Source organism: Vombatus ursinus, unplaced genomic scaffold, assembly GCF_900497805.2.
Source record: "Vombatus ursinus unplaced genomic scaffold, bare-nosed wombat genome assembly UNPS02014811.1, whole genome shotgun sequence".
Lineage (NCBI taxonomy): Eukaryota > Metazoa > Chordata > Mammalia > Diprotodontia > Vombatidae > Vombatus > Vombatus ursinus.
The window spans coordinates 12,751,735-12,765,959 of record NW_020954589.1 but is presented as its reverse complement, the minus strand read 5'-3'; the positions used below and the strand labels follow the sequence as shown (position 1 = coordinate 12,765,959).

The window sequence follows — 14,225 nt, the reverse complement described above, 5'->3', positions numbered from 1 at the left end:
CTATAGATCAGAAATGAGCAACAGTCCCCAGGAAGAGAATTCTCAATTAAAACAACTTATATTCCATGAAAAACAAAGGTAAATCAATATGGATTCACTGAGATCCATTACTTTGAGATTAAAAAATGCTGATTAATCTTTAGAAAAAATCTCCAGGTTTAGGCACAAAGGGGGACAGGTACACCTTACTTTAAGAAAAACCTAGGAATGCTGAAACTTTATTGTTTCATGGACCTTCTTTAGCAATTTGATTAAACCAATGGACTTTTTTTCCAGAATAATGTTTTTTAAAATATAATAAGATACAAAGGAAATTCATCGTATTGAAAGTTATCAAAATATTTTTTAAAAAATTTCAGACATCCAAGATTAATAGCCCTTGAGAGAGATAAAAATCTAACCAACAAAACAGATAAATCAGGTTATGATTATCTGCTTTACTAAAGGATTTGCTGCACTATTCTTTTCATTTAATGTATGAATCAATTTACAAAAAAGTAAGTTTGTATGTCCTTTATAGGAACATAACTGTTTTACATAATGTAAAGAACATTAGTCCAGTAACTGGGTGATCTAGGTTTCAGTTCCAGTTTTGTCACGAACTGCGTGACCTTGGGCAAATCACTTTAACTTTTACCTATAAGGGGAATGGGAGTAGTTATGGGTAGAAGGGAAGGGATGGCATTGTAGATTCATATGATTTAAGATGTTCATCTTGAAATTCTATGACATCTCTATGTATAGTTCACAATTTACAATTATCTCACTTATGGGAGAAAACGAAGTTTTCAAAAAACTTTCAAAAAGGCAGTTTAATAATGTACTTATGAAAATAATCCCCAGAAATAATTCTGGTTTTATATAACACATTCCATGAAATCAATCTACAAAATCTCTGCTGTGAGAACTAGTGATTTGTAACAAGAACTTTTGACAAGTCTGTCCTGTAATAGAGGGAAGCAGAACAAATGTTCTATTTTAAAATCACTTGTGAAAGTGAGAGGAAGAGAGGTCTTTAAAAAATTAGGTTACTACAAAATAGGTTTTTATACAAGACATATATATGAGATAACAAGGACAAATGAGATAACTGGGTTTTTCCATAAAGGATATGGAGGGTGGGGGAACCCACATCTGAAGCTACACTCGGAGTGATTAGAGTGGTGAGGTAGATTTCAGTTGTACTGAAAAGTAGTTTCCTCTTCTGTAAAATGAAAAAATTAAATCGGATGATCTGTAAAATTATCAACCAGTTCTAAATCCTAGGAGCCTATGATGACCCTGGCATTCTTATATCAGACAATTCTGGCCCCTCAAAAGGAATAGCAATCTTGTGCTAGCTAGGGAGAAAATGTTCAAGACTTTCTGAGTGGTCGAATGCCCACCTCAGCAATGCAGATACAGACTTGGTGAATGTTTTTTCCCTTTCTCTATAGGGATGGATCACCCCCATACGGACTAAAATTTGTAGAATGTTTTAAAATGAAAGAAAATCTTTCCCATTCTGTTAAAAAAAAAAGCCAGAAAATTCTACACTCCACTATATATCAGTATTAATTCTGTGATGCCAAGCCACATGTGCTATTGTAAAAATTCATAGCTCTCTGTGGACAGTAACATACAGGAGAAGCAATTTTCAAGCATGGCCAAGGTACAAGCCAACAAATTAATCTGTGGTGCCAAAAAATATTTACACCACATAGCTTACCGTAATTATTTGGGTTCGAGAAAACTATTTCAAAACATTCTTAACAATTCATGACAACTACGAACCATTGGATCACATTAATCTATATCAAATGCTCTTTATTGTCTAATCTCTAAACCACTGGTTCTCTATATCCATTTCCTGCAAAAATATTTTTTTGATATCTAAAGACAATTTTAAATTGAGTACAACCCAGAAAACCACAAAAATTCACTTGGCAGCAGTCATCATAAAGATATACACCCAAACTGTTAAGTCTACCATTCCTCAATCACAGCAACTTAAGAGAAAAGTTATAGATTGTGAAACAGCAAATAAATAACAATCTGTAACACCATAATAAGTTTATAGACTAGATTATTTTTCCCTGAAAAAAAAAAATGTCCAAAAGTAGTAAATCTTGCTTTTAATTATGTGGCTATCAGTAACCTACCTAATATTCTGATTTTAAATGACAGGGCAGGGTCACCCCTAGGCAAAATTGTGGATCACAGCCACTGGTGATGATCTCCAAGGTACAAGCTAACTGTTAACTACTGAAGCATCCCAGAACGCTGCAACAATAAAATAACAATATATTATACTTACATACACATTACAATGGTCGCACGTAAGGGTCCAACTTCTTTGCTGGCTGTCCAAGGCCCTCTACAAATTGACCCTCTCTTACTTCTCCAGCTTTACCCAACATCACTTCCCTCCATGTACTTCCACCAAATTGGATCATCTGTCATTTTCCCTGTATGTACTCCAGGCTTTTCTGTTGGGAGTGCCTTTGGGTTAACAGTTCCCTATGCCCAAGAAAAGCATGGTATTCTACACTTAGAACATTTGCTAAATTGAAAGAAAAGTGAAACCCAGAAGGACAGTAGTTACTGGCAAATAGGCCATCATAACTTCCAGTTAAGCATCCTCTGTAACCTTTCATTGTCTGACAAGGAGAGAAAACGAGAAGGTAGGAGCCCTTATGGAGAGAGGAAAATTCACCTGGGAAAGGAAAACAAGACCATGGGAAAGTTCTGTTGACTAACTCACCTCTGACAGACAAACCACAATCCTAATGCCTGCGTAGTAACTGAGCTACTTACTATCAAGCGCATTCTTTCTGCACGGGGCTGTTTTACCGTGGGGCTTCTCTGGTCATATTTCTGAATTACTTCACTTATTTCAAGATCATTGGATTGATGGTAAAATAAAAAAATTCAGATGGAATGGCTTTAAATGCTCATACAGTTGTTAGTATCCTCTAGTGACAGACCTAAGACAGGTTTTTTATCACTCTGGTACAAGCTGATCACAATTCCAGTCTCTCTGTAAACAGCAGACCTACAGTAAGCTTAATGGCAGGTCTCTGCAAAGCCACAGAGAACTGTGAATTCCAAGCCAGCAATATATAATTAACTCTAAGAATCAGTGCTCTTTAACACTTACAGAAGATCCCATTTGTTATTAACAAAAAACTCTTCCTGGAGGGATACTGACTTTAAAGGGAGGAATGATACAGGCAAAAAATGATTTTAGGGTTTCAACGGAAATAAGGAAGATACCTTCAGAAAACCACCAGCCCCAGACACGATTAGCAAAATATGAGAGACAGAAAGAAAACAGTGGGTTGAGGATAAACAGTACTTTCTAGAAGTTAGCTTTTGTGTTGAGATACATTTCAACAATATAGAGACATGAAAGCCTTTTGTTTTCTAAAGCACAGATGTTGCCCATGCATACAAGCTTTGAATTACCATGAAATCTAGAGGCAGGAATGTAATTTTATCAAAGGTAGATAATAAAAGTTCTAGTAATCTGAAGGAAAGAAAAATGAGGAACACAGAGACTAAAAATGTTATGCCCATGTTAAATCATCTCTTTTAAATCCTTTTCTACCAAAAATCATTTAACTAAAGAACAGTGAGGAAAGGTTGCTGACAAAATAACTTCTATTCAGACTCGGCAAAAATTAAAAAAAAAAAAGGAGAAGTCAAATTTGATTATATAATAGGTAGGAAGATCATAAATGATGATGCTTCTATGTGAATCTGTAAATGAAGTAGTACAAATATAGAAAGGGCAACCACACAAGGAACAACAGTATGGGATGGCAAATTAGGGAAAAGTTACACTTGAATTTGATTACCTGGTCTAGGTATATTTAGTTAAAAAGGTACATTATTCAATAGTTAGAAACAGCTTTCATGAATTAAAAAAATAAAAGCCTATTAATAAGGATTCTTCTCAAAGTCTTTGTTATTTATCTACAACAAGTTCTCACTTTATCTATGGTAATGGGAGAAAAGATTTCTTAAAGAGCCTGAGTAAAAGAGTTAGCAGGTCTTGCCCAACGTATAGGATAAAGAGACATGACAGGAAGGATTCAGGAAGAAGAATCTGCCCTCCTCCAACCTTGAATCCTGGCACAAAATTCTCACTATTAGTGTCATTGATGGGTTTTGGAACAAAACAAGGGAACAGATTCATCTTTAGAAGATCACAGCTACATGTATGCAGGCATATAGATAGGTATATTCCTACTTCGGTTGTTCAGACATGTCCGACTCTATTTGAGGTTTTTTGGCAGAGATTCTACAGTGGTTTGCCATTTCCTTCTCCAGCTCATTTTACAGATGAGGAAAAGGAGGCAAACAGGGTTAAGTGACTTGTCCAGGGTCTCACAGTTAGTGTCTGAGGCTGCATTTGAACTCAGGTCTTTTTTACTCCAGGCCTGGTACTCTATCCACGATCACACACATATATGTATATATAATATTTACACACATATAGTCATAGATTTAAAGCTGGAAGGGATCTTAGGGCTCATTTAGTCCAAACCCCTTGTTTTATAGATGGGAAAACTGAGTCCAACTAGGTACAGTGACTTGCCCAAGGTGTCGTAAGCAGTAGAACCAGGATATATGTTTGAGTGTGTGTGTATACACACATATTATCAAGGAGAAGAGGCAATGAGCCAAGGACAACAGTACCCAGGATGAGTGTCTGAAGAGAATGCCCAAAGGTGCATTAAGTACAAATTCATGTATGTGGGAAAACAGAACTCCAAGAACAAGGTGGATCAGAAAAGGTCAGAGGAGGAAAAGACACTCATGGACCAACCAGGAAGTTATTAGGAAATAAAACCAGAAATTAAATCATCATAGAACTTAAAAACAAGAGAGCCAGGAGTAATGGACTTCTGTCAGCACGCACCTAGCCTTTTTCTGGGAAAAATGACACCTTTACTTGGAAGACACAAGTATTCTATTTTATTAGAACAGCATTATCCTCTCTAATAGAGAAAGACAATTCATAAGAATTCTCAATTAAAAGACTATTCTCTTTTGGGCACCATACTCAGGAGGCAATGTTAGGATTTTTAATCTGGTATCTCAGTTACAGTATTAGGAAGTACTCTGAATAGGGAACATGAATATTACAGTTATCATAAAGATATATTCCCAATTATAAGTTAATAAACTGACATTCTAGTTTCTAGGTCAATCTCATGGAAGTTTAACTAGTATAGGCCAGTTTTTTTTTCCCAGGACCTGTCTGGTCATTCTCAAGTGAGCTGGTACTGTAGCTTCTGAACCTGTAGGATGACTGGCCAATGCAATTAATTCTGAATCCTCTGCCAAAAGCCAATTATAACATATACAAGCAATTAAAATCTACAGATAACCTCTATCCTCCATGACCCCCATTTTCTCTATAATTCAATCTTCCAGAGTTACAAATCTGGGACTGATCAGAGTTTCAGCAAATCACATGGTTATTTAATGAAATGGTCAAAGAAATCGAACAGAAAGGAAGGTCCAAAGTTAAAAAGGTGTTTGGATAAACCTTAAACTATATCCATTGGATAGCAGGAAATAAGCATTTTATAAATATTATCTCAATCGATCCTCAAAACAACCCTAGGAGGCAGATGCTATCATCTGCATTTCAGGAGAGGACGCTGGGGCAGACAGGGGTTAACTGATGTTCCCAGGGTCACACTGCTAGTAAATGTCTGTGGCTGGATTTGAACCTAGCTCTTCTTAAGTCTCCAGGCTCAGCACTCTTTCCATTGCACCACCTAGTTGTCTTACTGTGCCCTGAATCAATCAAAAATTAGGTAATTTGGATAAAAATAAAGAGGTCCAAAGAAAGAGAAGCACATGAGCAATAAGTGATCTCATCATTTCTTGCCTTAACACACGGAGCATAACACAGTAGGGAGAACAAATACAGATTTAACATTTCAATCAGAGAAGTGAGAACTCCCTAATTTATCGATGGCACCTTGTGCTTAAGTTAATATCTGCAATACAGCAATCTAAGCTTGTCATGGGGACTAAGGGGTCTTAGTGCATAAACTCTAAACTCAATCAGCTCTGCTGCAGTAAGGCTACTGCCATAAGGGACTCACTGCGAAGAGATGACAAATCACAGATTTAATATACTTTTCCAATTTATGAGAATTTCCTCCCCCATCTCATTGTAAAAAGTGACCTGGAGCTGGTCTCACAAAGTAAATCCAGAATACAAACACAATTGAGAGCCTTCCCTGGGAATGGCATACGAGGTGATATGCTCTCATATGGGCTGAAAGAAAAGGAAAGAAAACAAACAAAACTTCTTAAAGGATACGGTCTGTACCAGGAAACAGTGTCCTTCCAGTCAACAGCTCTGCCATTATGCATCCCACTGACCAAATATCAACTAGGCAAAAATAAATGAAAGAGAAATTGAAAAGCACTGAAAGTATATTTGGCCACAAAGGAACTAAACAACTCAAGGCTGAACATTTTAAATATTTGCTACACAGAGACATTCAGTTTACATGACAAAACCATATTAATCAAAACCATATACATCAACGTTTCTAAGCTGATATTCTCAACTTTTATAGAAGGTAGAATTTATCAAAACCTCTATCTAAGGTGGGAATGATGTAATGCCCACAAAGCATCAAGAAGTTTTTTAATGGTAGGATGATAGATTCTGCCAATAAAAGGATCTGTCCAAATACCAAAAGGATCCTTCATCCACGAGGAGAAATACCCTAAGGAGATATTACTGAAACATTCAATAAATTAAGCTCAAAAGGGCAAAACAATAAAGAGTTTGAACAATGGTTATGAAAACCAGATTGCTACTACATATAAACCTTAAAAAAAATGAATAGTAGAGGGGGGTAATTTTTTTTTTTTTAATACCTCAATAATGTGCTAAACAATGATCAGCAAAAAATACCTGTTTGGTTGTAATGCATCCAATTCAGCATGATTTCAGGAGCCCTGTACCACCTGGTAGCCACATAGCCTGTCATTTCATCATCTGTGTGCCGGGCCAGTCCAAAATCTAGGATCTGAAGAAGAGAAGACCAGGTATTGTTCTGCTATTTCTCCGTGGGGTCTTTCACAGTCTCCCATGATGGCTCCTTGTCCCTTCCGACAATTTTTGGTAGGTGTTCCACTAGGCTTTGTCTTCAGCCTTCTTCCCTATAAGTTCTTCCTTGGCGATCCAATTCACTTAGATAGCTCCATCTACGATCTTCACGCCAACTGACTGACTGAATCGACTGAAGTCACACTGACTTTCAAAACCGTATCTCCAGCACTAGTCTCTGCCTCACGCTTCAGAGCCACAACCCCCCAGGTCCAGAATCAATCTTGAGGTCTTTCATCCACACCTATTACTTTTTCATTTAGTTGATTTCGTCAGTGTCATCACCGTTCTGCCTCAATTGTTTAACGTCTTCCTGCTGGACCACTTCCCATGCCTTCGCACTGTCTGTCCCCCATGCCTAGAATGTTCTCCCTCCTCATCTCCTTTCTCTTAGCTTTTCACCCTGGCTTCTTTCAAGATTCCAGCTCAAATTCTAAATGCTTTGAAGAGTCCTCTCCCACTCCCTCCAACTGTGAGTACCTTTCTCTTTCAGGTTACTTTCGATCTCTCTAGATGTCTTGAATACACCTATGTCTCCTTCCATTAAAATATAAACTCCTTGAGGAGAAGGGCATTTTTTTGCTTTTTATTTGTATCCTTAATGCTTAGTACAGTACTTGGCATATAGTAAGCACTTAGGAAATGCTTACTGATTGATTCTTTTCCTTCTCTCACCTTTATATGCAATGATATGCCAAGTCCTGCCAATTTTTAAAAAATAAAGTTTATATCTTACTGGGCTTAATAAATATAACAAATAACAGAACAGAGATAACATTCCATGGAAAACAATAAAATATAAGCTATTTTATTACATTATGATAAAAGTAAATATTATATTTAATAAAACATTAACTTTTTGCTTAGTCCTCTTCTGAACTCTCTTCTCTCTGTATCCCTCTCATTTTTAATACTAAGTAATCAAAAAAAAGATACTACTTCTCTCTAAACCTTAGCTTCCTCATCTGCAAAATGGAGCTAAACCTTGTGCTACTGACTTTCCAGGATGTTGGAAGGAAAGCATTCTGCAAACCTTAAAGCACTATGTAAATATGAGTTATATATACTCAACAGTTTTGTTGCTGTCATTTTAAAAAAAGACTCAGTAGGTATGCTGATCTTTTAATTCTTTCTTCTCTTAAATCATTTTGTCTTCCCATTAAAAAATTTCAATTCTCATTTTTAAATAGCATATTTCATAACACGATATATATTCATATATACATTTATTAAGTATTCTAATAATTTATTCACTATACTATTTTTATAATTTTTAAAATTTTTTATAATTACAAATTTTTATAATTTTAAAATTTTTTATAATTACAAATAAAATAAAATACAATCACAAATAAAATATTTTTCACATAGTATATTTGAAAAGTATACACATGGGAAAAATTGAGGCCATTCACTGACAACTTCCTCTCCCCCCTCCTCACCTCACATCTCTCTCTTCTGCCACTATCTCTGCCTTCACTCTTATCTCACATAATAAGACTTTTCTTTTCGAAGGCAAACCCCTCTACTTGAACCCCTATGAGCTCTCCTTCTACCATCTCCCCAAATTCCCTGTCCTATTCATTTTATCTCTGCAATATCTCTTGCATCTGTCCCCTCTTCTCTATATCCCCTCACTACCACCTGTTTGGGCTATTTTAATTACCTTCTAACAGGTGTGGAAAAATAATTCAGAGTTCAAAACTCACAAGTCAGAGTTCAGTAGCCTTTAAGTATTACTTTTGTTTACATTATTGATTCATTGTATATTTTGTGCTCCTGATTTGGCTTGCTTTGCTCTATATCAATTATATACTTCTCCCCAAGTTTCTATTAACTCTGCATATTTTTGTTTATTATACCATGAATAATATTTCATTATAGTCATATATCATAATTTTTTAAACCTATTTTTTAACTGATGGGCACTAATTTTTTTTTCTAGTTTTTTATACCACAGAAGGTGTCATTATAACTTATTTTGGTATATATGGAGCCTTTCTTGATGTCTTTGGTTTTTTTAAATAATATTTTATTTTTCCTCCAATTACATGTAAAAACAATTTTTAACACTCATTTTTAAAAAACATTTTACTTCCAAATTCTCTCCCTCCCTCCCTTCCCTTCTCCCTGAGACAATAAGCAACTTTCTTGATGTCTTTGACCTCCACAGAATGGAAAGCTCTACAAACAGTACATGAGCCTCTTTCCCCTTCAGTCCCTTCAGCATTTTTCATTTTCCTTTTTCTGGGCAACTTTGCCCACCTGATGCGTACAAGGTGAAACCTCAGAGACACTTTCATTTCTCTTTTTACTAGTGATGTGGAGCAAGTTCACATCGTTGTTGACAGGCTGATTTTCTTCTTTTGAAGACTGTTCACATCTTTTGACAACTTTTCTATTAAGTAATGGACGTTAATTTTATATTTGTACCAGTCCTTATGTACTTCTGCTATCAGACTGTTAGGAAGAAGCATGGCATAATAGAGAGAGGGCAAAACCAGAAGCCAGAAAACTAGGGTTCAAGACCCACTCCTGACGTATAGTAATTGTATGACTCTGGACAAGTCATTTAATCTTTTAGTGCTCGAAGCTGGCAGCAATGTAATTGGGAATTTTTTTTTTTGGTGAGGTAACTGGGGTTAAGTGACTTGCCTAGGGTCACACAGCTAGTGAGTGTTATGTGTCTGGGTCTGCATTTGATCTCAGGTCCTCCTAACTCCAGGCCCAATGCTCTATCCACTGCCCCACCTAGCTGCCCCTAATTAGGGAAATATTTAACAAAATAAATAAAAATACCATAGAACATATATAGTGTTAATAAGTGGTTTTCTAAGTCAATATGTAGCTTGCAAGGATCCTCACACAAGGCTTGGTGGGTCCCATTTCTATTTGAGTTTGACATTATAGCTCTAGGTAACTCTTTAAGACTACAAGCTGCAGAGAAGTTGCCAACCTGCAATGGTAATTGGAGATTCCTCATCTGGAAGTGCCCTAACTTAATGAAATCACAGACCCAGGCCTTATTCCTTATTCCTATCTGACATTTACCAGAGATGTTTTGAGGCAATGACTTTTTAACCCATTTAACAGCTTCTCTTCTTATTTTTAGTTGTATTTATTTGGTTTATGGAAAAGTTTTTTAATTTTATGTAACCAAAATTGCCTATTTTGTCTTTTATGACTACTTCTACTCCTTGTTTATTAAAAAATCTTCCTTAGCTATATTGTGAAAGATTCCTCCTTCTACTCTCCTTTGATTTCTTTCTAAAATGAGGTGATCTTTTATATTTAGATTACATATCCATTTGAAGTTTATTGTGGTATATGGTATAAGATGGGGAGGGAAGAGGAAGGTGGGGAATGAGGAAAGAAGGGAGAAAGGGAAGACAGGAGAGGTCTTTTGTAGTTGTATATGTGTAAGTCTTTAGTAGTGTTGGTAGATACGTACCAGACAAATTCTATGCTTCTTTTGATAGGAATTTTTCTTTTTTTCCCCAGGGATTTGTTAGCAATATGCAGAAAGGCTCGTGATTTTTGGAGAATTATTTTGTAAACTACTACTTACTTATTTATGCAGGGGTCTGGTCATGTCATTTTTCTTCAAAAATATTCAGCTGCTTCCTACTATCTACCCAGGTAGTAACTATTAGAAGTAGCATATGAACCCAAGTCTTTGGCTACAAATTCGTAATCCCCCCTCCCCCATAACACAAACTTCTATATCCAGGTTACAATTTTCTTATTCTATTTCATGCCCATCATCACTATCATTATCAAATGCTGCTATTCTTGTCAATGCTACTGATAATTCCTCACTTTAAGTATTTTCTTTTAAAACAACAATAAAACCTATCTGGTATCATTTTTATTATTACTTAAACACTTATTAAATTCAGTGATGTTAAAAATTTCTGGATCTAATATTCTTGAAGACAGCCTTAATTTCTCAGAAAAAAAAAAAGTTGTAGCACAATTATCCATTCTACAAGACACTTTCACTTTATAGATGAAATGCACAGCCACAAGTTAATGCAAACCGCATTCTACAATCTCTACATTACCTTAAGCTCACAGTCTTCATTCACAGCTAAGTTACTAGGTTTCAGGTCCTAGGAATAAGTAATAAATAGATTAACTTTATTTTTCACTGTTAAGTACCTTGCCTGAAGCTATAGATGGAACACAGCCACTGTTAATCTTTCACTTTTACTGTAACTTGTTAGATAGAATGAGACTTTCCAGTCATATGAAATAAACTTCGTCTTACACCCAGCTGCTAGTTCAAGGTGTACTAAGTATATACATAAACTATACAATCACTTCATTAGTTTAGCTTGAGAGAAATGTTAGAGATGCAATTATCAATAGCAATTCAAGGTCTACCAAAATGGCACTGAGTTCTGATAAAGGACCTGGCTAAAATCCAAACATCCTTCCACTCCCATTATATTTAATCAAAGGAAATAAGTCAGTTAAAATACTTACTCTGTGTATAATGTCAGCTGAATGAATATACTATAGGGGAAAAGAAAAACATGTCAATCAACTAATAAAAATACCTCCTCCAACACATTCTTTAATATCAGTACATAATACAACATACAGAGTCTATAATTCAGAGTTTATTTGCATCACATCTTCATGAAAGCAGAATTGCAATTACTGACACTGGGCCTAAAAGCTGTAAGAGAAAATGGTAAATTATTTCCCATTACAATGTAATGAATATCTCTGAATTCTATTATAACCACCTGATTTAGGTATTTTCATGATATGTACCTTAAAAATTGCAACCTGATTTTAGCTTGGAACTCAACAGGCCATCAAAATGTTCCAAGTGCCAAAACTCACAGGAAGCTCATGGAGTGCTGTATCTACTCTGTTCTCTACAGGTTTACCACAGTAATCATCTAAATGCTACTCTAAGATTATTTCAATACCACCTTAAAGATTGCTAGTGCTGAAACGCTACCTTTAGGCCCCGGAGAATCTGGTAGATAAGGAACTGTACATGGTCATCAGTGAGCTTTTGACATTTCACAATATTGTTCAGATCCGCCCCCATGAGATGTGTCACCAGATACCTAGAAATTACAAGGGAGAGTTACACAATATTCCAGAATCCCAAAGAAGGCTCTTATCACAAGAGTCCTGAATGTTTTTTACTGCAACATTATACTCAGTAAGATACAGAACATAAGCTAACCTGACGATTATGACCAAGCTACCATTAATAACTACATATAATCACCACCACTCTATGCTTACCACTCGTGGTAGAGTCACTTTTATACATGGCTCCATGTAATACTCATTTCCTCAGTTTCCTTCTTGCCTAACCACTCACAAAAAAACAAAACAAAACAAACAAACAAACAAAAAAAACAAAGTGGGGAGAAATAGAAGTTTTGTATTGGTGTAAATCTGTCACCAGAGCCTATTATACATGGGTATAATAATAAAATAGAAAGTATTTTGTATTTTTAAATCTATTGTCTTTTTACCTCATATCACTTAAAAGTCTCCAAGCTGCAACATGTAAAATGAAGAAAATGTCTTTTAAAATTTTTTTTTAATATTTTATTAGTCCTCCTTACATGTAAAGACAATTTTAACTCTTTTTTTCCTTCAAATTTTGAGTTCCAAATTCTTTCCCTCTCTCCCCTCATTGAGAAGGCAGGCAATTTGATATAGGTTATACATCTGAAGAAAATATCTTAAAACAATCAAATTGTTTAAAATCCTTCCCATTTAAAAATAATAAGCAAAATAGAACTGTGCAATATGGCATTCCTGCATTTATTTACCAGAAGAGGACAGACATAAAAATGAGAGATATGTTTACTATCTAAAGGGGAAATGATCCACAGACTTACTAAACACTTATTACAGAGCTCTCTGAATAGGTGTGGCCCTGGTTATTAACTGACTTTACAATAAGACTGTGGACAGATTATATTCAAGTCCAACAAGTTTGCCACACTCAAGACATAATGTCTTGCCCCACTCAATACTACATTATTATAGAGATAATACAAAATCTAGAACAGCACTAAAAATACTGAATGAAAAAACTGTTTTTATATGTTCAGCTGTATAGAGGCATTCAATTCACTCACACAGATCAAATAATAATTTGTAAAGTAATGTGTAAATAAAGGGTTCCCATTATCTGAAGCAATTTTGAACTTCTAGAGTGGCATAAAGCTAAAGTTGCAAAAAACAAAAAAAAACCAGAGTTTCTCACTTTATTTTTATTCATCTATCCCCCAAAATTCATTCATTTATTTAGAAAACATTTTTTTTTGTTTTGAGCTCAAAATTTTCTCCCTCTCTCTCACCCCTCCCTCACTCATTAAGAAGGCAAGTGATTCACTTTATTTTACAAGTTTACGTGTTTCTATTACCTTGAAAGATGATTTTAATTAAAAATTAACACTGGATTTGTTTTTTAAAATATCATGTAAGGAGTCTTAAGATATTTCAGAACTGAAGAGATCAAAGAATAACAATTATAAATTCAAGTTTTGTGACAGGATAGGGACTGGACCTAAGATTTCACTCGAATAATGAAACTTCTTTTACTATTGTAGGCTGGCACCTTTTCTACATCTCATCGCCTTAAGGAGTCGCCCAGAGCACTAACAGGTTAAGAGACACTTGGGTCAGTCAGAGGCTACTACGTAGGGCTGGATCCCAGGCCTAGGTTAACACCATCTTCGTGGTATTTAGCAATAAAAGCTAAAGAGCGCACTGCAACAAACACAAAACATGGGTGTCTGCTTAAGAAACAAAGGCCACACTGATGTGCGATGCAAACATAAATGCTTCACCCAGTCATGGAGGGGCACCTCTCATACTAGTCCCCCAGCATTCGATATTTAAAACTAGAAGGTCATATAATCCAGTGGTATCAAACTCAAAATAGAAATGGATCCCTGTGGGCTGTTGTACTGTAGTTCTTTTTATTTTGTTAAACATTTTCCAATTACATTTTAATCTGGGTTACTCAGGAAGGAACTGGCCAAGTTTGACATCCCAAATGTAACCCAACTTCCTCATTTTACAGACAAAGAAAGGGGAGACTTAGAGA

General features: G+C 35.6%; 1 protein-coding gene across 2 annotated transcripts in view; it reads right to left on the bottom strand.

Annotated features, from left to right (window-relative positions):
* MAPK14 (mitogen-activated protein kinase 14) overlaps positions 1 to 14,225 on the bottom strand; it is a 92,310-nt gene that overhangs the window by 12,737 nt on the left and 65,348 nt on the right. For both annotated transcript variants that reach the window (XM_027876367.1, XM_027876368.1), the window contains exons 4-8: positions 12,105 to 12,216; positions 11,618 to 11,647; positions 11,194 to 11,241; positions 6,935 to 7,049; positions 6,329 to 6,400 (exon numbers count right to left, since the gene is read on the bottom strand). In XM_027876367.1, coding sequence (XP_027732168.1) covers positions 6,329 to 6,400; positions 6,935 to 7,049; positions 11,194 to 11,241; positions 11,618 to 11,647; positions 12,105 to 12,216 — 377 coding nt within the window. The remainder of the gene's footprint in view (positions 1 to 6,328; positions 6,401 to 6,934; positions 7,050 to 11,193; positions 11,242 to 11,617; positions 11,648 to 12,104; positions 12,217 to 14,225) is intronic.